Raw genomic sequence first — 27,426 nt, 5'->3', positions numbered from 1 at the left:
TTTGATATTTTATATAATAAATTTATATGTTTAGTACAAATATTTCTTAGAATAAAATAATTATGATTTTTATGTTTAATTAACTTTTTATTTATAAATACTTAAATTATTATTTGAGAAAAATTTTAGGTTTTAAATATTTACTATTTACTAAAGTGTAAACCTTTTATTGAATTGTTAATTTAATTACTAGATATTTATAAATTAAACAAAAAAACATTTTATTTAATAATCTTATATTATTTGATAATCAAAAAATTTAAAATATAAATTACTTAAATTTAAATCTTTTGAAATTTTGAATTTATAAATATATGTCGCCATAATTATATAAATTAGTTAGGAAATAGCTTTTAAAAAAATTATTTAATTTATAGATTGTTAAATATTAAATAAGTTAATACATTATAGTATTATTGAAGATTTATTTTTATCCTATCTTACATAAATCATACGGTATTCATAATTTTTATTTTTTTTAAAAATGTTTATCTATTATTTATTAAATTTTGCAATAGTTTGTAATATATAATTTTAAATCATAGAAAAAAATCCTACAAAAAAAATTATATTATTAAACTATTTTTTCTGTCATAGGATTTCCAAATGATATTTTTTATATTTGATTATTTGTATTAATTATATCTATTATAAAATTTTAATGTCTTAAAAACACATAATAAAAATTTAAATAATTTATATTTTTTAATAACATCAACCCATAAGTTTATATGATTATTGTTAATATTATTATTATTATTATTAAACACATTTACCCTATAATTGTATTTCTAAATATTGCAAAATCTGTGAGAATATCACAATAAAATATTTTTAAATAAATAAAAACATTATTTGAGTGATCAATGATATAGCAATGTAAACATTAAATAAACTTTTTATAAATAAAACTCATTATTTAATGTTTGGCATAAAATCCATTGTTTTCAAACACGATTATAAAATACAGTTTACATTTATATTATATAATATATTGTGATATTTACGAAATATATTGTTATATAATTATAGCTAATAGCGATCACTAAACAAATAATATATTTTCATAAAATTTTAAAAAAGGTTTACCTCAATAAATATCAATATTAATTCAAATAACAACGTTTTCGTATATTATATGTATAATAATGTATTATTTTTATACGCTTTGCAAAAAATCATAAAAACTTTTCTGAAGTTTATTAATGATTTATATTTTTCTATTTCATATATTACTGTAATATACTGTATATTAGTAAAAGATCTTATGAAATATTTATTATTTTATGGGAAAATTATTATTTAACTAAATGCTTAGTAGTAAAGTAGATTGTGATCTCTAAACATAATTTGATAACATTTTATATACATTAGTATTATACATATATTGTATATTATAAAATGCAATCTTTCTCTCTCTCTCTCTCTCTCTCTCTCTCTCTCTCTCTCTCTTCAAAAGTTTGACTATTAAATGATTTTATTTGTAGAAATTAATGGCATACAAATTGAGGTCAAGTTTACAACACGTAAGTAAAGTTTTTTAATCTATAACAAAGTTTTTAATTTAGAAATAAACTATTATTTTAATTTTTTAATTAAAAAAACACAGTCGGAAAGTGTCATAAACTGTATTATTAAAATTTATTTAGTAATTATATTATACTGTATAAAGTTTGGATATATATAATATATTATAATACTATGTATAAAAACACTATAATATGTATTTTACAAGTTAGGTTAGGTTTAATTATGTGACACACACTAAAAAAACATACCATATTTATTGAGCCGAGTGCGACCATTGACCAGATTATGAGCGCACTGGACATTGCGAGGCCAGTCACATGTTTGCAGGTCGTGTGAAAAATACAGACCACCCGTACAGGTCTCGTGTAGGGCATCACCGAAAACGCATACATAATATTTGGAGCAATCTTTGTCATCGGCATAATAGCCAAACTGTTCCGGACATTTGAATTGGACACTCCTATTGTTTGTAATGGCAATGCTATTGTTAGCCAAGGCGTCTATGGCAGTCGTGACTTGATTTCGACTATTAATAGCATTATTATTGTTACTGTTATTATTGATGGCATCGGTGGTGGCATTATGTGCACCATTAACAGCACCGACAGCTATAACTGGTTGTATAAATAAAAATAGAAATATTTTATTTTATTAAATGAGTTTATATTTTATTTATATATGTATTACAATAAATTAATAAAAAGCTATAATTTATAATAAAAATACAACATTTTTAACACATTTTTTTGCTGTTATAAGATAGTAGTAGCAAATAATAATAACATTATATACAGTGAACTAATTTTGCGATTAAACTATTTATATTATTTATATACTTTTTTTGCAAAGTTCAATATAACAGTAAAAGTTGTCAACAATTATAAAAAAATTGTTTATAAATAACAGCAATATTTCAAATATATATTTAATAAATAAGTTATGCCTTTTAAAACTTTCAATAAAACTGATAGTTTAAATTTTTAGCTTATATTTATTAACAAAAGTTTTTAAGTTAAAATAATTACATAGCATACTGTTTAAACTATATGTTTGATAATAATTTCAAAAATAATAATATAAAATTTATATAATATTTATTATTATAATAATTATATTAATATTCATTATAGATTATTTAATAATTGTGTTTAAATACATAATAAACTATAAATTATTTCTAAATTACAACCTATAATAATAATTATTATTTTATTTTTAAATAATAAAAATAGCATAATAATGTATAAAGATTTGTAATGCTTTTGTAAGAAAAAAATTTAATTAAATGTATTGAACAACAAAAATCAATATTATTTAACTCAAATATAACAACAAAAAATAATTGTTAAATGCTTATCAAACTAATAGGGAAATAATATAATTGTAGCATAAATTAAAACTTTTATTTTGTTTTTTTTGTGTATAGCTTTTGGATTTAAATACCATAAGCTTTATTAACTCATAAAAAAGCATTTGTATTATCAAAAGATTTAATAATATATTTTTTAGTGCTATTATTCAAAAGACAAAATACAATTTACTACAGTTTACTATACAAATAGACTTAAAACTAATTTATTTTAAATATATAGTATATTATAGCAATAAAAAACACTTTCATACAAACAATTTGAGAGCTAATTTTAAATCATTTAATATGATATTTAAATAATAATAATACACATCTTTATTTAAGCCAAAAAAAWATATATTATAATAAATACATAATAAAGATTTCAAAAAAAGTATTTAAGTAGTTTTATGACTGGCATATAAATGATAAGTATTTTATTGTTGTCTATTATTATAATTATTATAAATAAAACTTTTTCTGATTATATCAATGGTATCTAAATAAAGATATTTTTTGATTATATATTCACATAATAAATATTAGCGCCATTAACATCATTTGAATTTATAATTAAACACACAAACACACATATTTCTATACATATATACACACATACATACACGTACACACACACACACACACACACACACACACACACACATATATATATATATACATACACGTACACACACACACACACACACACAYACATATATTATATCATAATTAATGATAACTTAATATACCATATAAAAAATGTAGTTGTGTAAATAAAATGTTTATTGCAAATTTCCTAAAAACATTTACTGTATACATTTACTTTATAAATTGATAAACTTCTATGTAATTTTTTTAAAAATAATTATTTAACATATTTATAATTTTAAATTAAATTATAGAATAAAATATTGTTTTTAAAAAAACAAAAAAAGTAGTATTTATAAACTGAGTGATAATTATACAAAACTAATTAAATTTATATTTTTTTTATTAATTAAAATTCAAATTGTTTAAAAAAAATTAGCAAATGTGTGATATATTTATTAAGTTTTTTTACTCTACATTATATGCATTTCTAATGAGAAACCTTAATAATTAAAAAAATAATGTTTAAAGGTAGAAATTTTGTTATTTAAATAAAACAATTAAAATTTGTAACTAAATTACTGTAAAAACAATATTAGTATAGTTTATAAACTTAGACAAAAAAAATCTTTAGTACATAAAAATTAAATACAATGGCTATTTTTATTTTTTTTAATTAAAAAAATTACTAACAGTTTTATCAATAAATAACTGAAGTTTATATCAAAAAATATTTCTATTAAATAAATATAATAAATGTATTATTTTATAATATTTGTTTAAATTATTTTTTTTAAATTAACAATTAACATATATGATAAAAATTTATATAATTTATGTAATTAGTAAGCTATATATTGCATAAATTCAAAACTATATAATAAGTAATATTAATAAATATTTATTGTAATTGTTTTTAATTATTTTATAAATTTGTTTCATATTTATGTTGGTCTACTAATAAAACCGAAACCAAAAAAAATAATATTTTCTTAATTTTATGGGTTAGGTTTGTTTTTCCACAAATAAATGAGTTTGTAGTGTAAGTTATTGTTTAAAATAAACAAAACATTGATAATAATGATAACATTTGATATTCATATTGTTGTTTTTTTTTAGTATACTAATATAATATATATATAAAATTATTGTTATACATATGTAAGCAAACTAGAGATTTGAAATCGTATTTTAAAATCAAATCTTAAAATAATATATTTTAATGTTTTTTTTAGTAAAATGATATATCTTAGGCAGATCTAAGTGAAATTTATTATTATAATAACAATACTACTAATAATAATGTTAAATAAGATTATGTATTTATTAATTTAAATATATATATTTTTATATAAATATTCAGTTTATAAATATATAAAATAAATTTATTTATCATTCAATAGATTATTTTAAAATATTATTTAATAGATTTAATGGAGAAATAGGTTTATTGTTAACTTATTATTGGATTTAATGTTTAAATTATCTGATATTTTTAATTTAATGGGTTTTGTTAGCCAAATACTTATAAATAAATTATTTGAATATATATATAAAACTTATTCATAATAAAAATTTTATTAAATATTAGTTATTTTTAGATGTCATATCTATCTAAAATTGCAAATATCATATAAATGTTTTAATTGATATTACAATTTTATCTAAAGTTTTAATACAATATTTCTTTTAAATAAGTATTTTATTTTTATACATTAATACTTTATAAATTTTTTGTTTATTCTATGATAACTCAGTTAAATTTAACTTTATTTTATTTGGTATCAAAATTATAAATTTATCTTAATAATTTTAAACTAACCAAGATATAAACAAAATGTATCTTAAATATATATACATAATATATTTTGTTTGTTTTTTTATTATTATTGAACTACCCTTTATTTCATTATTAATTCAAAAATGTAAAACACACTAAAATTTATGTGAAATATATTGTAATATTATTTTGCAAACTGTTATTTAATCGTGGATTAAGAGCACTCTGTTAGGGGTAGGTCTTAGCAAATGAGTTAATGATTAAACTTTTTTTATTATTATTATTTAAAACAACTAAATAACAAAATTAATTGAAAAAATGATTATTAAACATTTATAAGCCTTTAAGTCATTTTAGATAACTCACAATAAGCTATCATAATATCAAAATAAATTTATATATTTGAGCTCTCATTAAATTTAAAAAAAGAGGAAATAATTTTTAATAGATTAAGTTATTCGCGTGTTATATGCAATGTAAATAGCGATTCAATTGAGTTACCTTAATATAATACAATACATATTGAATTATGAATTATATACATTAAATTTAATAAAATTTGATTTTAATTATATATTACTTTATTTAACAACAATGACTTCATTGAGTTTTTTGTATAACTAAGAGCCACTCAATTTTGATAATTAATTTTATTTATCATCCGATTAATATATATTATTAATATTTATATTACACTATAATTATACACTAAATAATAATTTTAAAAATTTCATTATCTGTATGACTATTGAATTGCTGTCATTTACACACCACTGATGTAATGAAAACTTAATAAACAATTTCCTGATCATCTCATTGATGATGAGTTATATATTTAAACAAATATAATGAGTTTTAAAAAAATAATTGATAATTTATTAATCTTTTTTAATGCTATTTAGTTTAATATACTTAAAATGTTTTATAATATTATTAATAATTATTTATGGTTTTTTTGTATTTCAAAACGTTAGTGGAAATAACATTTGTTAGTCACACTATGTTTAATTTAAAGCAATTATTGTTATATTGATTTGTCTCAAAATATTTATAGTTATATATATATATATTGTGTGTAATTACCATAAATGTTAAGCAATCTATTTTTTGTTTGTTAATTTAAATATTTAAATTAAATAGTTGACCAAACAATGTAACTATAAATTTCTTATCAACCAATTAAACAGTAAATAAACAAAAATTAAATAATAATTGTTATCATTGCACACCCAATACTCAATATATTAGGTCATCAGTTGTTTAGGATTGTAATATTTTTAAACGTTATATTTATTAAATATTTTAATATATATATATATATAGTATAATATTAATTTATTATTATATATATATATATAAATATTTAATAAATATTATGATAATTAGTTTTTTTAATTCAACAAAAATTATTTATTATTTTTAGTTGACATATTATTCTTAAAATAATTAATAAAAATAAGTATAACTTCATCTAGGTTTCAAAATAATTTTTATAACACTTCAAAATAATACATTACACAGTATAATATAAATTATATACTGTATATGTGTGTAAAAAAATTATAGTAACTATCAGTGATCGTACAAATTAATTAGCAATATTACTGTAATTATACTGTAATTAATAAATATATTATTATCTAATTGTTTTTTGTTCAATATAGTTAAATGATATTTTTTGTGCAATGTTTTATAAGCATTTATTGAAAGTAAATTTCAATTAAGTAATTATAATTAATACTTATATTGTAAAAGTACAGGAATTTTCACAAAAAAATTAATAATAAAATAAGTATATATTTATTTATGTTAATAAAATTATGAATACTGTATATTATTTTATAATTATTATATTGTCATTGAAATAAAAACATTGGACATAATATCGTCTTTATATGGCTTTTAATGTCATTTATATTCATAGATTTTAAAGCATAAAAAGGTAATAAATTATAAGAAAAAACATTTTTTATATAATTTTAATTATAAAAAAATCTATAAGAATATGTGTTAAACTTACAAAAAAACTATAGATTTTGAAATCATTTAATTTACAATTAAGTTATATAATAAATTTGGAAAAAAACATTTATATTCGACAATAGCTGAAAATATTTAGAGCATTTATTGTATAAAAAATATTTTATGTAATTTTTTGAATAAATAAATTTCTTTATAATTTTTTTTATAAATACAGTAAATAAAAACTTTCAATTGTAAATAACAATATAAATATTGATGTTTTTATTATATGAATACACCCAAACTGAATATGGATTTTTTTTCATTATTACTTTTTTATTTTTTTAGTATTTTATTTAATTAATTATCAAATAACAACTATAAGATTAAACTTTTGCTTTTAATTTTAAATTTTATTAGGATTTTTTTTTAAATATTAAAATATTTTTATATATCATTGCAATTATATATATTGGTCGATAAAATCAAAAAGATCAATCAAAAGTTATCATTTATTTATTATTTTATTATATAATATTTTATATAAATTATTAAAATGAATATAATTTTGTGTATTTGAAAAATATGTAATGTAAAGGTGTGTTTCAAATTATTAAAAATAAAAATCGTTATAAAAGATTAATTTATTATTGATATAATAAATGATTTTTTTTGTTTCAATAGAGCCATGCATTTGTGTTTAATTGCATTGAAAGCTAAATACTTTTTTCTTAATATTTAACAAAAGATTACATTAATTATATGAAACATTATATATATATTTTAGATATTAAATATTTTATAACTTAAATTTTTATTTTATTAAATAAAAAATAATATATTTATCAAAAAATCTTATATTATCTAAGTTATAAATAAATAATTAAATATAAACATTAATAAAATCAAATATTTAAAAATATTTATTAATAAAATATTTAATTTTTTTATAAATAATCTCACATTTGATTAATTTAAGCACACCTTTGCTAATAAATTTATATATTTTATTAAATTATTAATAAATAATTAATAAAAACTAATCATTTAGTTAGATATTTTAATTTTCTTTTAAAAAATAATTTCTAAAATGATGTTTTTTATTTTTATATTTATATATTAAATATATATTGTTTAAGAGAATGCTATTTAAAAATAAATTTTATTGTCTATAATTAAAGAGTTATTGTAGATTACATAAGATTGAGTGAAACTAATGAATAAAATAAATATCAATCAAGTAATGTACTAAAATATACGTATATTTTATATATCTATAACAATAAAAACTTTTATAGTTTGTTTTATAGTTGCAAAGTGATGGATAGAGAGAAAGAGAGAGAGAGAGAGAGAGAGAGAGAGAGAGGAAATTTTAATACATGTACTGATTTTTTTGGAAATAATATTGTATCCATGATTTTAAATACTAATAACAATAAAATTATTTTTAAATTTTATTTTAAATTCATTGTTTTCAACGGATTAACTGAAACGCGTGTATAATTGAAAGCGATTAACATGTGATGGACTGTAAAAATTCAAAACTAGAGTAATATATGCTTTTAAAGTATTAAAACGGAAATTTGGGACAAAACAAAATTATTTGTATTATTATTATTATTTAGATGCATATGTTTTTACGATGATTTAATTGCATTATTTGTTGATTTAATTGTATTATTTGTTGATTTAATTGTATTATTTTGTTGATTTAATAAACAAAATTATAAATATAATATAGTAATCAAAACAAACATATTAAGAAATCCAATTATTAAATAACAATAGTGCTATCATAATAAACGATATATTTAATAACAAAACGTTATGTAAATATCAATTATACAAATTAACAACAAAAATTGATTTTAATAATTTCATAACAAATAGTCATTAATTTTTTTATTGCTTGTAATATATGGTAATTTTCGAGAAAAAAAACTTTATTTATTTTATGTGTTTTATTTGTAAAATATAGATTGAATGATAAGTTTATTTATTATATATATGTAATATAAATCAATTTTTTTTATTTATAATCTTTTGTTATAATATGTTGAAAATATTGTACTGCATTTTTTAGTAGTATATTGTATTATTATAATAAAAAATATATAAATATATAATAAAGCAATAATAGCCAATAATAATAAATGAATCGTCTTATACTACATGTTGTTATAAGTGACCCAATACTGTATATAATGTTTATTATATAAAAATTTATATACACTGTGTATATGTATGGTATGTAAAACATGAATAAAAAAATTATATGAAATACAAGCATTATTTGACGAAAAATATAAAAATTAGTTGTATTATTATTATTATTATTATTATTGTTGTTGTTATTTAAAATAATAAAAAGTTTTTTTTTGTGGATCAATCATATCATACATATATATATATATATATAATAAATATGATATAAATTATATATATTATATATATATATACAGCATAGATTTTTGATATATAATTCAAGTGGGTTATTTTTTTGTTGTATTTTTTTTATTTTTTTAATAAATTATGATTTATAAAGCATTCAATAAAAATATTTTAGCATAAGCTGCTTATATTATTTGTATTAATTTTACGGTCACATATTGTATACTTATATGAATTAAATAGTTAGGATTAAATCAATTAGAAAATTGTTTTAAAATATTATTTGATGTTTATATAAGTAATAAATACAAATAATAAACAAACCAAAAAAAAGTTTATTATTTGTATAACATATTATTTATTATATTTATTTTCTATAATCTATATATAAATTTATTAATACTTTTACTTTTTCGCATCAATTTATGATAAGATTAGTTTTGTTGAATAAATCAATTGAATAACTTGTAATTTATTGTCATTACAAATCATCTAATATTTGTTGATTTAATAATTTATTTTTTAAAATATTTTAGTCATAAACTAAAGTAAAATATTAATATTGGAAAAAAACTTTCAAATTGAATGTATAAAATATTTTTGACAAATATGTACTTAAATTGTTAGCTAAAACTTATAAGTTATAAACTATAATTTGTTAATACTTTAAAATATTATTTCCTAATGAAAATGTGATTAAAATTACAATTTATTTAATAAAATAAATATTATATGTATATAAATAAATATTGTATTAAACTAATCTTTTTTTATTATAAATTCATTGACTTATAGTTTTATCTTTATTTATATATATTTTTTTAATTTACAAAAATATATTTAGTATTAGTTGCAAAAAGGGTACGGCGTTTACATTTATTTGAAAAATTTATTTTTAAAAAAAATTAGCTGTTATTAGTTGTGAATATTTTTTTAATGTTATATATATTTATATTTCGCGTCCATTAGAAGTGATTTTGTTAATGTATTTCAAATTAACAGAAAAATAATAATATTGTAAAAACTAAATAAAAATCTTATATTTTAATTAGATATGCGCTACAGTTATAAACAAAAAACTACTTGAAAAACTTGAATCAAAGAAAAATATTTGCAAAAATATTTAATATAAATGAAAAAAATTTGCCCCAAAATTTGTGATATTTATACGATATATCAAACATATTTGCAACATATATATATATATATATATATATATATATATATATATATATATATATATATATATATATATATATATATATATATATATACTGTATTTATAGCTGCATTGAAAATAAAATAAAATTAATTAAAAAGTAAATTTTTAGTGAATGTTTGAATAATTTTGATTAAAAATATTTTTTTGGATAATTAATTCGTCAATCAATATAATTCAATATATATATTATAAAACATTTGTTTCAAACAAAATTTATAAAAGAAGATTAATTATTTAAATAAATTTATTATATTAAATAAATTATTATTTATAAATAGAAAAAATAAAGCAATTACTAAAATATTGTTTTATTTTTAAACAGGTATTATTTCGACAAATTAAAAAATTGTAAAACAATTATTATATATTTATTTACTTATAGCTATTGTTTTATAATTAGAATTAATATAATAAAAAAATTATTGTTTTTTATTATTATATTGTTTTATATAGTTATAATAAAAGTTATACAATTAATAAGTGCAATGATGATTTTTCAAAAATGATTGATGAGAAATATAAACTATAAATAGCAAAACATATAAGATTTATGTGTTTCAACATAAATATATTGTTAGTTATTTTTAATTTGTAATTTTATATTTTGTAAAACAAATTAAAAATTTTAATTTCTAATCAAAATAATAATAATATAAATTTATGATAATTAAACAGATGTCTAAATATATATATATATATATATATAAACAGTATATTCATACAATGATTTTAGTTTTTTTATTAAACAAAAAACAAATAAACGTATAAATAATGGGTAAATTAAAATTTTGTTTAATCGTGTGCTTAAATTATAGTTTGTCTGTTCATATTTATAATCAATTAAGACAATAACCAAAAAAAACAAATAACTAAATTATATTATATGTCTAAATGTAGTCTTAAATAAATTATACTAATATATTAAATTACTATAATTAAACCAAACTTTTTTTTGAATGAAGAATTGTTTGTAATTTTTATATAATGTGTCAATTTTTTACTTGTTTTTTCATTTGTAATAAAATTTTACGTAAAATTATTTTTTTAAAAACATTTTTAATTTATAATTTACTATTTTTGTACATATTTTTTTGCTTATATATAGTCAAAGTGGTGTTAATTATTTATAATTATTATATAATTATGTTAATGACAAATAATACTTATTTTTAGTGTTAAAGTTTAATGAGTAATCATTTTATTTATATATTTATAAATAAATAAATATGTTATATTAATAAATTAAAACAATATATTATTAAATAAATATAATTTTATATTAATTTTTTATTTTTTATAATATGATTAAAATTATTTTTTTAATATTAAGTTATTAAATGTTTATATTCTATATGTAAAATAAATATAGTTTCTAATAAATAGTTTATACTAATTATTATTTTTATTCCAATAGTATTATAATAATACTAATAAAAATAATAATAATAATTTTGTTTCATTAATTATACTAGATTTCACAAATAACAATAATATTTTTTTTGAAAGGCTATGTGGGGTTAAGTATTTAATTTTGAAACTAAAAACATTATAAAAGTAATATAATAGCAAATATATAATTATAAAAAACTTGTATGACTTAACACAAACAATAGTGAAGTCAACATTAATTTTTATTGTGTATTTAGATATATATATATATATACTGTATATATATATTTATTTATAAAAATATAATACTTATTGTTTGGCATAAATAAAACAAAAAATATCAATTTTATATTTTTCATTAATTATGCAAACAAATGTCGGAAATTGATTTTTTTGTTAAAAATCAATACATCAAACATTTTTAATTTAACGAATAAAATATTTTATGATAATTCAATTTAAACAGAAATAAACTTTTTTATTAGTGGTTTTCTAATTAAAATTCAATATTTAAATATAAATTAATATATTAATATTATTATTGCCAATCAAATAAAATAAAAAACAAATTTTTGTATGTTTGACAACTTTTACTTATTTAGCAAATACTGTTCATAAATATATATATAATTAATTATTTTTGTGGTCTAAATTCAAAGTAATGCTTAAAGTTGTGGGAAATTATTTAATAAATAAATATTTATTTTACATAAACTTAATAACTGTAACCAACAATACTAACAAAAATCATATTATCATTTGTAACAATATAAATAAATAAATAAATAAATAATTTTGGATATGATTTATCCATCTAATAGAAAACACTTACCCAAACCAATGAATATTATTATTATTTGATTAACAAATGTTTGTCTATTAAAATTGATGAACAAATTTGATGTCATTTTAAATCGGACTCTTTTGAGAAACATTTTTTTATAATTTATAAAATATTTTTCTTATTATTATTATTAACATATATAATAATTTATTATTAAATTTTATTATTAAAAGTTATTATAATTTTATTATTATGTTATTGTAATCTCTTACTGCTATTATTCATTATAAACAGCATTATTATTGTCAGATTATCTAATCATATAATTATTTGATTAAAAAATTTTCACAATAACAACAAAATAAAATAAAATAATGTTTTTGTATTATCAGTTTCACTGAAAACTATTAGTTCCGGTCAGAAAACATTATACTTTTTCATAAACTGATGATTATATTTTAAAAAGTTTATTTTATATTATTTTTTTCTATTAAAAAAAGAAAATGAAAACAAAACACTGGTTTCAATGATACGACAAAAGATTATAATAAATAATACTGTTTTTGTAATCTAATAAAGCAATGATACCAATAAAATGATTATTAAAAAAATGATATTTTTATATAACATATACACACAAAACACGGAATTGAAAGATATATTATTGTTTTAATATTTTAAAAGACAAACTGACTCTTCATTTGCTACACATTTTTTATATACTATATCATCATCTCATGAGACATACAATTAAAATTTAAATATATATTTATATATTATTATTATGTATATATTCATAGCATAAGTATAAATTGTAGGGAAAGTGGTCGCAAATTTTCACAACTATATTCAATTAAAATAAAAACACTACAAAAACAAAACACTATTGAATTAACAAAAAGACGGTTTTATTAATAGTTTTGATACACTTATTCTACATTAATAGTAGTTTAATATTATGCACAAACAAAAAAAACAAATAAACAAACAAACAAAAAAGTTTTTACATTAAATTAAAGTTAAACTTAATTTTAATTTAAAATATGCCAAACACTACTACTACTACTGCTAATAACAGCAATCTTACAAACGGACAGTTGGTTTTTATAGTCCCAGTGAGTGAGTGTTGAGAGTGTGAGAGAGAGAGAGAGAGAGAAATGATAAAAGATTTAACATTTATATCATTACTGAATACTTGATATTAAAAATGATATATAAAATGAAACTTTACTGTCGATTGTCTCTATCTATCTCTACCTCCTCTATATATCAGTCAACCCTTTCACATAACTAGTGACCGGAGTCTCTGACTATTCATTGGCATCAAAAAAAGGAGTGTATAATACTTTAATACACTAAACACACATTACATACACACGATTATAGTCTGAGAGACTATTATAATCTTTAATAACATACACACACAAAGTGAATATACTTTTTTATGTGAACAACGGTGCGGCCTGTATAATGGGTATACTGTGAAAAACGGGATCAAACCTATCATATACTTGTGCTCCAACTCATGTATCTGTATGTGGTATGTGTGTGTGTGCTATTAAAAATAACGGTGCGATGAAAAGGAAAAATTATATACACTTCTCTCCCAATAAGTCTATACATAAGATCTCTCTCTCTCTCTCTCTCTCTCTCTCTCTCTCTCTCTCTCTCTCTCTCTCTCTCTCTCTCTCTCTCGCAACCAATAAGTAGGTGAACAGGTTTTTGGAAGCACTGGTAGTGGTGTATAAAGTGATCATTGATATATATGAAGGTACAAGTGCTGTAACACTTATACCACAGCATAATAATAACAACAACACTTGACGAGACAATTATACCAACATATCATATAAAAGATGAGAAATAATAAAATTAGAAATAATAATAATAATAATAAACCCTTTAAATGAATAAATACATTATTATTATTATTATTATTATTATTATTATTATAGCAATCATTAATTCTGAAATGTTTTTTTTGAATTAAAATCTTTTTATTTTATTTGTCTCTAAATTTATGTCTACTTATGTTAAATAGTATTAAAGATAAAAGAAATATATTTTACATTTAAAATAGTCATTAGACGAGACATTGATTTTTTTGCAAATTTTTAAAAAGAAAGAGTTTAATAATACCTTTTGATTATAACAATAAAAATTAGATTTTTATTATTTATTTTTATTATTCATCATTTAGCTTATAAAACAAATTTAAATACATAAATATTTATTGTCTTAACATAGTTAAAAAATCTTAATATTACTATTGATTATATATCGAAATCTATATATAGAAAATATTATAGATTAAAAATGTTTATAACATTAATCATTAAAAAATTAAAAGACTTAATTTTAATTTTTTTAAATAAATACTATTGTTTGATATTTTTTTAAATAAATATAATACAGTACTTATATTTATTAAGATTTATAAATACAAATTTTATTTATTTGTAATGATTGACCAAAAAATCTACTCTAATTTATTGACATTTTTATTATTTATTAATAGCTCTGTTTGATAGGTTTATTATATAAGTATATAAAGATCTTAATAAAACTTAATGTATAAAAATATAAGGATATATAAAATGTTAAATGCACTAATAAGCATGTATTTAATATGTCATTATTTAATTGTTTGTCAATTGCATTACATCAAAAAATAAGACATCAAATTATATATATCTATAACTGGCAAACAATGTGTCCAAAGTTTTGTTTTAAAAAAATTGATTTTATAAAATGTTTTTAAAGTTGACAAAAATTTTATAATATTTTATATTTCAAGTGTATAATCTAATTATTTATATTATTTAAACTATTGATTATATAGTTGAATTTTTTTCATTTAAAATATGTATTGTTTAAAAATGTAAAATTTATAAATCATTGTTTGATGTTAATATAAAATTTTGTTGTATTATATAATTTACATATATCATCATTGTTTATGAAAACTACAATATAAATTATTAACTGTATATACATTATAAATATATACTATTTTGTAATTTTAATATTAAAGTTAGCTTATTATTATTATTACTATTATTATTATTTTTTATTTTATTTATTATTTTAATATTAAAATTATTGCATCAAAATTAATAATAAAAAATAATAAAAATTTTTGATTAAAAAAATTATAACATACAATACTGTTGTTTATATATCAGGTGAACTAAAAAAAACAAATCTGAAGGTACTAAATAATATATGTACATATAGTATACAGTATATACTGTATATATATATATATATATATAAAAAATAATTTGTAAAAATATTGTACAATACTGTATTAGATTATTGTCTGGTAAAATATATTTGAAAAGCGAAACTAACAAATAATAAAAAAAATAAAAAATAATAAAAATCTTGTAATGAAAATAAAAGTCAATTAATTTTTTCTATATAAACAAAATAAATAACAAATAATATAACAATAGTTTATTTTATATTTATAAGAAAAATAAAATATATTGTATTAGTAACTATCTATTAATTAACTTTATGGTCAATCAAGCCATTAATGAATTAATAGATGAGAAATTAATTGAGAAAAAAATATCATACTTGACTTGACTTTTATAAAATTGTTAAATTTAAAAACTTTATCTTATTTAAAAAAAATAATTTAATTAATTGATTCTTGTATCTAAAAAATATCTAAATTTAATACATTTAGTACTCATCAAAATAGTCTAGACTTAAAATAAAAATTTATAACACACTGTCACACAATCATATACACATAAATTACTTATATATATATATATATATATATATAAAGTATTAATATATTCAAACTGATTACAAACATTTAATTAATTAAATGACATAAATTTTAAGCAATACTAATCATAATATTATTAATTTATTTTAGTTAATTTGATAACATATGAATTAAGTTTAAGGTTAATATACTAAAATAAACTAAAAATTTGTGTTAAAATTTCACCCATAAATAAATAATTAGAAAGACAGTAATGTATATAGTCTATTTTAAATAATTTATATGCTAATTAGTTTTATTTCAATGTCGCTTAGACATAAAAAATAAATATACAAATATACAAAATATAAATAAAAAAATTTTTAGTTGTTTTATATTTTGTATACAAACATAAATATAATGTATATACATTATATATATATATATATATATATATATTGAAAAATAAACAAAATAATTTAGTAAACAAAAGTTATTATTATTTAAATTAGATCCTAAATCGAGATCAAATAAATCATAGTTAAAACTGTAATATTATATATGAATTTATATTTTTGTAAGAAAAATAAATGAATTAATTTTCACACATAAAATACATTAAATTTGTTATAAATATGAAAATAAAATTGATTTATGAGTTATTTATTGTTAAAAATACAATGCTAGATGTTGTTGTTATTTATATTATATTATAAACAATAAAACCAAAACCAAAATAATAATATTAAAATTTGGAKAAATGTAAATATAATAAATTCACTTTTTATATGATATTTATAATTGTTAAAAAACACAAATAAATATTTAAATATAACAATTATAACTATTTACATATAAATAAAAAAAACACTTTTTCATTTGATAATACATTACATGTAATTAGAAAAAAATAATATCATATATAAATAATTTATATTTATAAAATTAACAAAAATAGCTAAAAAAATAAATAATATTTTCTGAATTATTTTTTAATATTACAAATCTGTATTATTTTACATTAAAATACCTTGAACTGATTCTTTATATTCAAATAAAAATATAAAAAAATATATATATAATCTCACAAATTTTGAGACAATGTATATGATTTTTTTCTTAAAAATACTAAATACATATTAAAAGTTTTACATTAATTTGAAGATTAGGTTTAAAAGGGTTTTAAATAAATTAGGAAAGTAATTTTTTCTATATATACTGTTATCTAGATGAAAAAAACTATAATTTATAAATTAAAAAAGGTTAATTGAAAATATTTACCAACATTTATCACCAGAAAAAAATATTTAAGTTTACCTAAATGACACAATAATATTAGTTTTTATAATAGTTTTTTTTATTTGTTAATATTTAAAAAACAAAACATGTGTCTTAAAATAATGTTTAATAAAATAACAAATAATAATAAGCCCACATAAGACTGGCCATGAAAATTAAATACAACAAACAAACAAAAAATTATAATGAATTTAGAAATCATCAAAATTAGATAAAAACTTTTATCACTATTGAAAATCACTGTTAAATAGCCACCGATGACTTTGACCCACAGATACATTATATTATTATTATTATTATTATAGTATATGTTTTATTTGATAACTACCCACCATTTGACTGATGATTTTTTAATAAATTAATATAAATTTTAAACAGTAGTTCATGTTTTAAATGATATTTAAAAAAAATCTTTTATTATAAATATTAAGAAAAAAAACTAAGTTTTATACTTTGTTTGTATCATAGGATGATTGATTGAACGTTAACCCTGGCTATAATATTAATACAGTATTATTATTATTATTATTATTATTATAGTATTATGCATTATTATAATTATTATTATATATTTACTTTTATTACAGTTATGTAATCGTAATGCATGATGAAATAAAATGTAATGATTGATAAATATCATAAATACTTGTTATGTATTATATCAAATAAAATTGATTATTGAAAAAAATGTGACTAACATTTACTATTATAATTGTGATTATTGTTTTACAATTCATGTTTTTTTCAGTACAGTATTTTTTGGTGTGTATTATATTTAAAAATAATCAATTGTATATAAATTATTATTACAGTGACATATAAGTTAGTACTTTAGTTTGTTTTGTTTGTTAATTAAAAAAAAAAATAATAATAAATATTGTTTTGATGTTTAACATTGATTTTCATGTAAAATGTTTAGGTGTTAACACTTATAAAAAKATATACTGTTTATATATATATATATATGTATTTGTGGTATATGTATGTGTTTGGTGTGCCATACATGCATTTATCATTGGTGTCATTATTATATTTGTGATTTTGGATCCATTATTGATAATATATTAACATTGATACCTTGAAAAACAATTAATTTACTTTGAAAAATTTGTTAATTTAAAAAAAATTGTTTATTTTTAAATCTTTAGTATTATATCTTTAGTTATTATATTTTATTAAGAAAAATTCTTTAGCCATTAAATGTTATTTTTAAAAAATTATCAATTAATACAAAAGATATTATCCAAATAAAAGTAGATAATAATAATTATATGTATTTTTTGCAATTATCATGAAATTTATTTATTGATATACATTAAGACCAAATTATTACTAAATAAAAACCTTGTTTTTTATTTTAAATAGTGACAAATTGATCACGATTATTGTTTTTATTATTAATTGCTTATTATTATTATTTTTTTAAATAATAATATGATACTATTTGTTAATTGAGGTCAATTGTTACTAAATTTTTCAATAAAGTCCTATTAATTTAGTTTAATAGACCTTTTTATTATTAACTATCATAAATTCATTACATATAAATATTAATTGTTATATTAATAGGATTATTACATATGATATTATATCTCATATTTTTAATTAATTTTTATATGTTTGCAGATTATATTTAATTGTTAACCCTAGATATAATTTATATTTTATAAAATAAAATTTAAGTTATCATGAAATTCAATATTAGAAATAAAATGTGTTTAACTAAACTCAATGATTTAAATATTGATAACTATTTTAATATTTTATTTATAATTAACACATTAGAATTATAGTATTTAATTTGTTTTTGTGTTTTATTTGATATAAATTTTCACACAATTTATAAAAAAATACAAAACATAATAAAAATAATAAATTTAAACATAAATAATATAATATTTATTACAATAAAAATTGTTTTTTTTAAATTTTAATATTCATAAAATTATTGTTAATACATTAAAATTATGCACGTTATACAAATTATAGTCGGGACTAAACAAAATAAACAATAAAAATTAATATTTACAAATTAACATTGCTAAAGTTCCTGGTTTATAAAGTTTAAATTATAATTTTTTTGTACAATTGTCTAATAAAAAAATAATATTTTAATTTTTTTCATTTAAAAAATTGATTAATTTCTCAAAATCATGCAAATGTTGGCAAATTATCTTTTAATAAAATCTTTTATTTTTTAAAATTTAAAATATTACTCTCATATATATTTAGTGTCTGAGTATTTGCTGATAAAAAAATGTTTACTACATATAAGATCCATGTCTTACATATATTTTGTACATTAAAAAACTGCTTATCTTTCAATTGTATCAAACGATTTGCCAAAACTATCTCAAAAAAAATCTGATGTCGTGTCAGATAATAACATATGCTTTGTATATGTAGTATATGTTATGATGACTTTCAATTTAAATGTATCCAAAAAAATAATATACTGTATATATATATACAGTATATTAACAATTATGTATTTACTTTTAGAGAGAAAAAAAATCAATTTTTCATATAATAATATATTACTGTTTAAATGTATTATAATAAGTTAATCCTTTAAATTTTTCCTCAATTAAATACGCTCTCAATGAATAAAATTTAGCAAAAATTATTCACTCAATATATATATATACAGTCTATATGTATGCAAAATGAATATTAAACAACAAAAAATACAGTATAATAATAATAATAATAATATTTATAATAATAAAAACATAATAAAATAGAAAAATAAACAATTTATTTTTTCAACATTATCATCATTTAAAGTGTAAAAAAAAGTTTTTTTTTGCAATAAGACTAATAAAAATTTATGTCAAATATTTATTTTTTATAATTTTCAAAAAATAACTACTATATAAGCAATTGATTACTCGTTTCAGTAATTATTAGTATTATTATACATAATATTAACCACATGTTTATTGTTGTTAAAAACTTATTTAATTTAAATATTTATTTTATTATATTTATTTTTGTAAAATATTTATGTCATCCAGTGAATTTTAATATCTGGTAATTTACTTGAAATCTGTCAAACTAAAAATTGATGGATTAATCAATAAATTATTATTATTTTTACAGTAAATAAACATTAATAGAAAATTTAAATATTTATTACAAATTAGATTATAAATATTAATTGGTTTTTTTAAATATCAAATAATATTGAAAGCAAAAAAAATTAAATAAAAAAATTAATTAAACCGAAAACAATTGACAAGAAAATACATATATAATTTATTATAAATAAAATAATAACAATTAAATTAACAAAGAGTAGTGTRTGTGTGTGTATGCATGTGTGTGTGTGTGTGTGTGTGTGTGTGTGTGTGTGTGTGTGTGTGTGTGTGTGTGTGTGTGTGTGTGTATGTGTGTGTGTGTTATAAATTGTTGGATAAAATATTTTGTTTTAAGACATATTTATCATACAATTGTATTTGCAGTTTAAGTTTAAATTGAATTTAATAATAAAAATAATAATATTTCAATCATAGCATTGATTAAAATAAAGTAATTATGAAATGAAAAGTTCCCATAATTTGCGAGATCTGTGATTATTATTGTGTGATTTTAATTGAAAAAACTACATTTTACCCACAGTTCACTTTAGTATTATATTATTTTAACAATAAAATATATATTGTATTTAATAATTATCCTGTATTTTATGTTTGTATTTAAATGTGCGTAAAGTGAACAATGAATATAATAAATTTGATTAATTTTCTTTTCTAAATGATATAACAAAATAAAATTTAATTTTAAAAAAATGAAAGATCCATATATTTTTATTATTAATGAAAAAATAATAACTTTATTAGTGCATTGCATATATAATTTACATTACCATTTAGTTATACATTATACATGTATTTTCAACAATTATCAGTAAATATAGTACAGTATAGATCTGACCTAAAATGTACTCTAGGTGTTACACCTATATATATATATATATATCAAATAACATAATTTTTGCTTATATAATAAAATAGTAGTGGGGAACGGTATAGTAAGTCACTGTGTTATGTGTTGATATGCTAACCTCTAAAACCTCAAAAAAACATCCAAACTATCACTTTATTTTTTTGGTTCAATTTTTAATATTGTTTCCGCTTTTGCTATAAGTTTTGCTTTCAATATTTAGATTATTATTTATATATTCATATAATATTACTGAATATAATTTAATATTAATTTTATTGTTGTTGTTGTTGTAAATATTATATAAATTATGTATTTATTATTAAAAACATAAATTTATTTTGTAAACAATGTTGATTTTTTTGTTGTTGATTTGTTTGCTCTATAAAAATAAAAGTTGATATAAAAAATTATTAGTATTACACGATGTCTGAATTAATATTATTTAAATAAATTTTGTATACTGTATTAAAAATATATTATATGTTTTACATATTTATAGTAATAGACTTTATAAATATTTAAATACTGTAACATAATTTTTTTTATAAACTTATTTGAATTTTAAATATTGTCATATTCTAGTTTTTGTTTAAAATTCTATACATTTGAATATAAATTATATTTTTATTTTATAAAATTGTATATATTTTTCTTCAAATATCTAGTTTAGTATCAGGAAAAAAATAAATAATAAAAAGCTAGATTTTTTTCAAAAGCGGAAATTAAAATTTTGTTGTAAATATATTTATATTTGAATAAATGTCATCGTAAAAAAATAATTTTTTTATATTTGTTGTTTAAAAATATATTACAAAAAATATTATTTTTTTAATATTAAATAAAAGATACTTTAAATTATTATTACTAAAATTGAAAATATTTATTATCTTGTATATATTATTATTATTATTAAGCATTTTTATGAATATTTCTATTATAAAATTAAGAAAATATCTTGAATTATATAATAATAATAATAATAATAATAATAATTAATATTTATTATTATTATTATATAATTGAACAATTAATAAAATAAAACTAAAAATATAATTACACATTTGATTTTCTATAACAATAATTGCATTTTAATATTATTAAATGAGATTTGGGTTAAAATTGTTAAAAAAAGAGTTTTGTGTTTTAATTGGAAAAAATTAAAAGTTTATTTTATTATTATAAAAGAATTATTATTATTATTATTATATTTTATGCAAAAAAATATGATAAGCAATTGTGATAACTTTCACATCAAAATAAAACACAACTTTTATGATAAATATTTTGATTGAACTAACTTATGAGTAAAAAACATTGATTTTTTATTATTCAAAAAAATATTATCATATAATAAGTTGTGTGATATATTGGGTGTTTAGTAGGTTTCAGGGACAGTAGAAAAATATAGCCAAAAAAATGTTGTATTTAATGTGGGCAGTTTTGACCGATATTATCATTATACTGAATGTTAAAATTTATTATTAATTAAAAACAAAAATTTCTATATTTTATAATAATATATTTTTGAAAACTAATTAATAGCTATTGACAATTAATAATTTTGTTTTAGTTTAACTTAAAAAGTAAACTATACTAACAAGTTATCAAATATAAAGTATAGTTAATTAGAAAATTTAAGTAAATAAAAATAGATAATTTTTGCTATAAAGTTGTATTGATAATTATATTTCATTATTTAATCTAAATATAGTAATTACCTAAACAATATAGCAATATGTGATTAATAATATACAATATATTTAATAATTTCACAATATGTGATTMAATASGAGTTCAATAAAAAAAAATTCAAGATTAAATTTTCAATAATTTTTATTTATTGCTACAATTATTAGATTTTAGATAAATTTTTATTAATTTTAACATTTGTTACAACAATATTTTTTTAATAATATTCAATAAATTTTTTATTGATTTAATATTTTAATTAAACATAATTAGTTAACATGCATAACAAATATTTTGAAATAATCATTAATGTAATTAAATTTTTTTAACTATTATGATAAGTTATGATTTTTTTCTTGAAAATAATTTTATTAATATTAGTTATTATCAATACATTATTATTTAATATCTTATTGAGTTAACTGAATTTTGTATTCAGAAACATTAAAAAAAATAATTATTAATTTTCTAGAAATAATTTTAGAATTTAGAATTTTAGAAAATAATTTTATTTATGTAGTATAAAAACATATCTTTTTTATTTATTTAATATCTTATTAATTAATTACAATTTATTATTAGTCATTATATTAGTTAGTATCAATACATTATTAATTTAACTGAATTTTGTATTCAGAAACATTTTTAAAAAATAATTATTAATTTTCTAAAAATAAAGTTTCATTTGGTTTTAGCTTAAAATCCCATGTTTTATATTCGGTACAGTATTCAGGTGTCGATCCATAGCATTGACCACTTCCTAACTCAAAGAAATACTTGATAGCATTGTCGTTGTTGTCTTCATATTGATTCCACTGGCTTCTGATGATTACAGATCGGACACCCAATGATAAAATGTTTTGACAGTTTACCGGTAATGTTTTGTTGGCGATGTAATCATTTACCAGTACATCAATTAAAGGAATTGGATGATAGGGTCGGCTAAAATCAATCAATACTTTTTTCAAATCAATTGCTCCGATATTTTTAAGCGGACCCAATGAACTTTCATTAAGTTTTTTTAGATCAACATTAGTACAGATAAGTTGTCCTAATTTTTGCGTTGAAGTAAAATGAATTTCATTGATTTCCGATTTCAATTGTCTTAATTTGGTTAACTCGTTGTGTATTTGATCGTACAGTTGTTTCGGTGGATCCAATAGGTATGGTTTACTGCCGCCGTTATACTGGGCTAACTGATAGGCATCGATATCTGGATAATCGGCTGGACTGCCAAATACCAGTACAATATTGGTTAGAATTATAATTGAATTTAAAGTAAACATATTTTTATAATTTAATAAATTAAGTTAGAATTTATTGTCTTTTATATAAAATTATACTCTTTTATATAAAAAATTTTGTTTTTTGATAAGTATACTATGTATTTAATATAAATTATCAAAATTAGTTAAATAGTTTGATAACTATATTATTATTTTATATCCTGTTATATGATATTTAATACAGAAGTATAATTATCATTATTTCACAAACATTTGTAAAAAATACTAATTAAAAAATTATAAATGATACTGTTAAGTTTTTTAATCAATTTATATTTAGTATTTAGTATAAATAATAATTATTGTATTAATTAAGTACAATTAGTACATTATTTTATTTTATTTTTAGAAATTAATTATAACTAAAATTAAATATTTTAAATAAATATTTTTAAATTACTAATATATTCACCAATAATTAATTTAACAAATTAGCATTTTTATTATATATTTTCTTAATGTCACATAAAAATATCAAAAAATGTATTAAAATTGAACATTTGTTATAACAATAATTTTTTAGTGATATTCAATAAATATATTTTAATTTAATATTTTAATTATACATAATTAATGAACATGCATAACAAATGTAATAAATTATTTTGAAATAATACTTTTGTAATTAACAATTTTAGATTTTTATAATGAGTTGTGTTTTTTTAGAAAATAATTTTATTTAAGTATTATATAAACATATTTTATTTATTTATTTAATATCTTATTAATTAATTACAATTTATTATTAGTCATTATATTAGTTATTATCTATACATTATTAATTTAACTGAATTTTGTATTTAGAAACATTTWWAAAAAATAATTATTAATTTTCTAAAAATAAAGTTTCATTTGGCAATATCTTAAAAGTCCATGTTTTATATTCGGTACAGTCATCGGGTGTCGACCCATAGCATTGACCACTTCCTAACTCAAAGAAATAGTCGACAACATTGTCGTTGTTGTCATCATATTGTCCCCATTGGCTTCTGACGATTACAGATCGGACACCCAATGAGAAAATGTTTTCACAGTTTATCGGCTCTGTTTTATTGGCGTAATAATCATCAACCAACACATCCATCAACGGTATTGGATGATAGGGTCGGCTAAAATCAATCAATACTTTTTTCAAATCKATTGCTCCGATATTTTTAAGCGGACCCAATGAACTTTCATTGAGTTTTTTTAGATCAATATTATCACAGATTATTTGTCCTAATTTTTGAGTTGAAGTATAATGAACATCATTGACGTCAGGTTTCAATTGTCTTATTTTGGTTAACTCATTGTGTATTTGATCGTACAGTTGTTTCGGTGGATCCAATAGGTATGGTTTAATGCCGCTGTTATACTGGGCTAACTGATAGGCATCGATATCTGGATAATCGRCTGGACTGCCAAATACCAGTACAATATTGATTAGAATTATAATTGAATTAAAAACAAACATATTTTTATAATTTATTAAATTAAGTTAAAATTTATTGTTTTTTACAAAAGTCTTTTATAAAAAAAATTATTTATTATTTGATATATATTTATGTATTTACTGTAATCTATCTAGATTATATTTTAATTAGTACATTACTTTAAGGTATACTGTTATCATATGTTATAATTATCACAATATTTTTTTAGCATTATTTCACAAATATTTGTCAATAATACTAATTAAAAAAAATACAAATGATACTGTTAACCTTTGAAGCAAAGTAGAAATGATAAATAGTGTATAAATTGAGTACATTTAAAAGATTATTTTATTTTATTTTTTTGATATTAATAAAATTTCAATTAAATATATTAAAAAACTGTAATTTCAATAATTAATTTGTAAAGAATATATAATATTTTTTAATTATTAATATAATAACAAATAATTTATTTAATAAATTAACATTTTTTATTCACTGTTTTATTAATTTCACTTAGAAATATTAAAAATTACCAATAATTWTTGTAAAGCATTTAATTAAATTATATAATAAATTGTTTATACACTCCTTTGTATATTAATTATATTATAATAAGTTTTTTATTATTATAATATGCATATATATATAAGTCTATAAATATTAATAACAATTAATTAATATAATTAATATTTATATTAATTAATTGATAGATACATAATATRTATATATTACAATATACAGTATTGTAATTATTGAGTTAAATTAATTTGTGTAAATTAAAAATACATATATATATTGAATCATAGACTACCGGTATTTAGTAATTATGATAAGATAGCAATCAACTAAAAAGTTGTTATTTACTATAACTTATTAGCACAAAATTAATAAATAATAAATATATCAAAATCATGAATCTTATTTTTTAAAATCAAATATTATTTTTTAATTTCATAACACGTTTTTAATTTTTAATTAAATGTGTTATCTAAATGATTAAAGAAAACTTATTAATGGTAAATTAAAAAAATTAAATGTGAATTTACTTTTTTTACGAAAAAAAAT

General features: G+C 17.2%; 1 protein-coding gene across 1 annotated transcript in view; it reads right to left on the bottom strand.

The window, feature by feature from the left end:
- LOC128955813 (uncharacterized) overlaps positions 1 to 27,426 on the bottom strand; it is a 35,804-nt gene that overhangs the window by 4,803 nt on the left and 3,575 nt on the right. The window contains exons 2-4 of the mRNA XM_054301489.1: positions 25,852 to 26,340; positions 24,382 to 24,887; positions 1,779 to 2,144 (exon numbers count right to left, since the gene is read on the bottom strand). Of these exons, the coding sequence (XP_054157464.1) occupies positions 1,779 to 2,144; positions 24,382 to 24,887; positions 25,852 to 26,340 (1,361 nt within the window). The remainder of the gene's footprint in view (positions 1 to 1,778; positions 2,145 to 24,381; positions 24,888 to 25,851; positions 26,341 to 27,426) is intronic.

The sequence above is a fragment of the Oppia nitens genome, unplaced genomic scaffold (genome assembly GCF_028296485.1).
Source record: "Oppia nitens isolate AA-2021 unplaced genomic scaffold, nextdenovo-longstitch-racon4-pilon3 scaffold2_pilon_pilon_pilon, whole genome shotgun sequence".
Lineage (NCBI taxonomy): Eukaryota > Metazoa > Arthropoda > Arachnida > Sarcoptiformes > Oppiidae > Oppia > Oppia nitens.
This window is presented reverse-complemented; position numbering and strand designations above follow the sequence as displayed.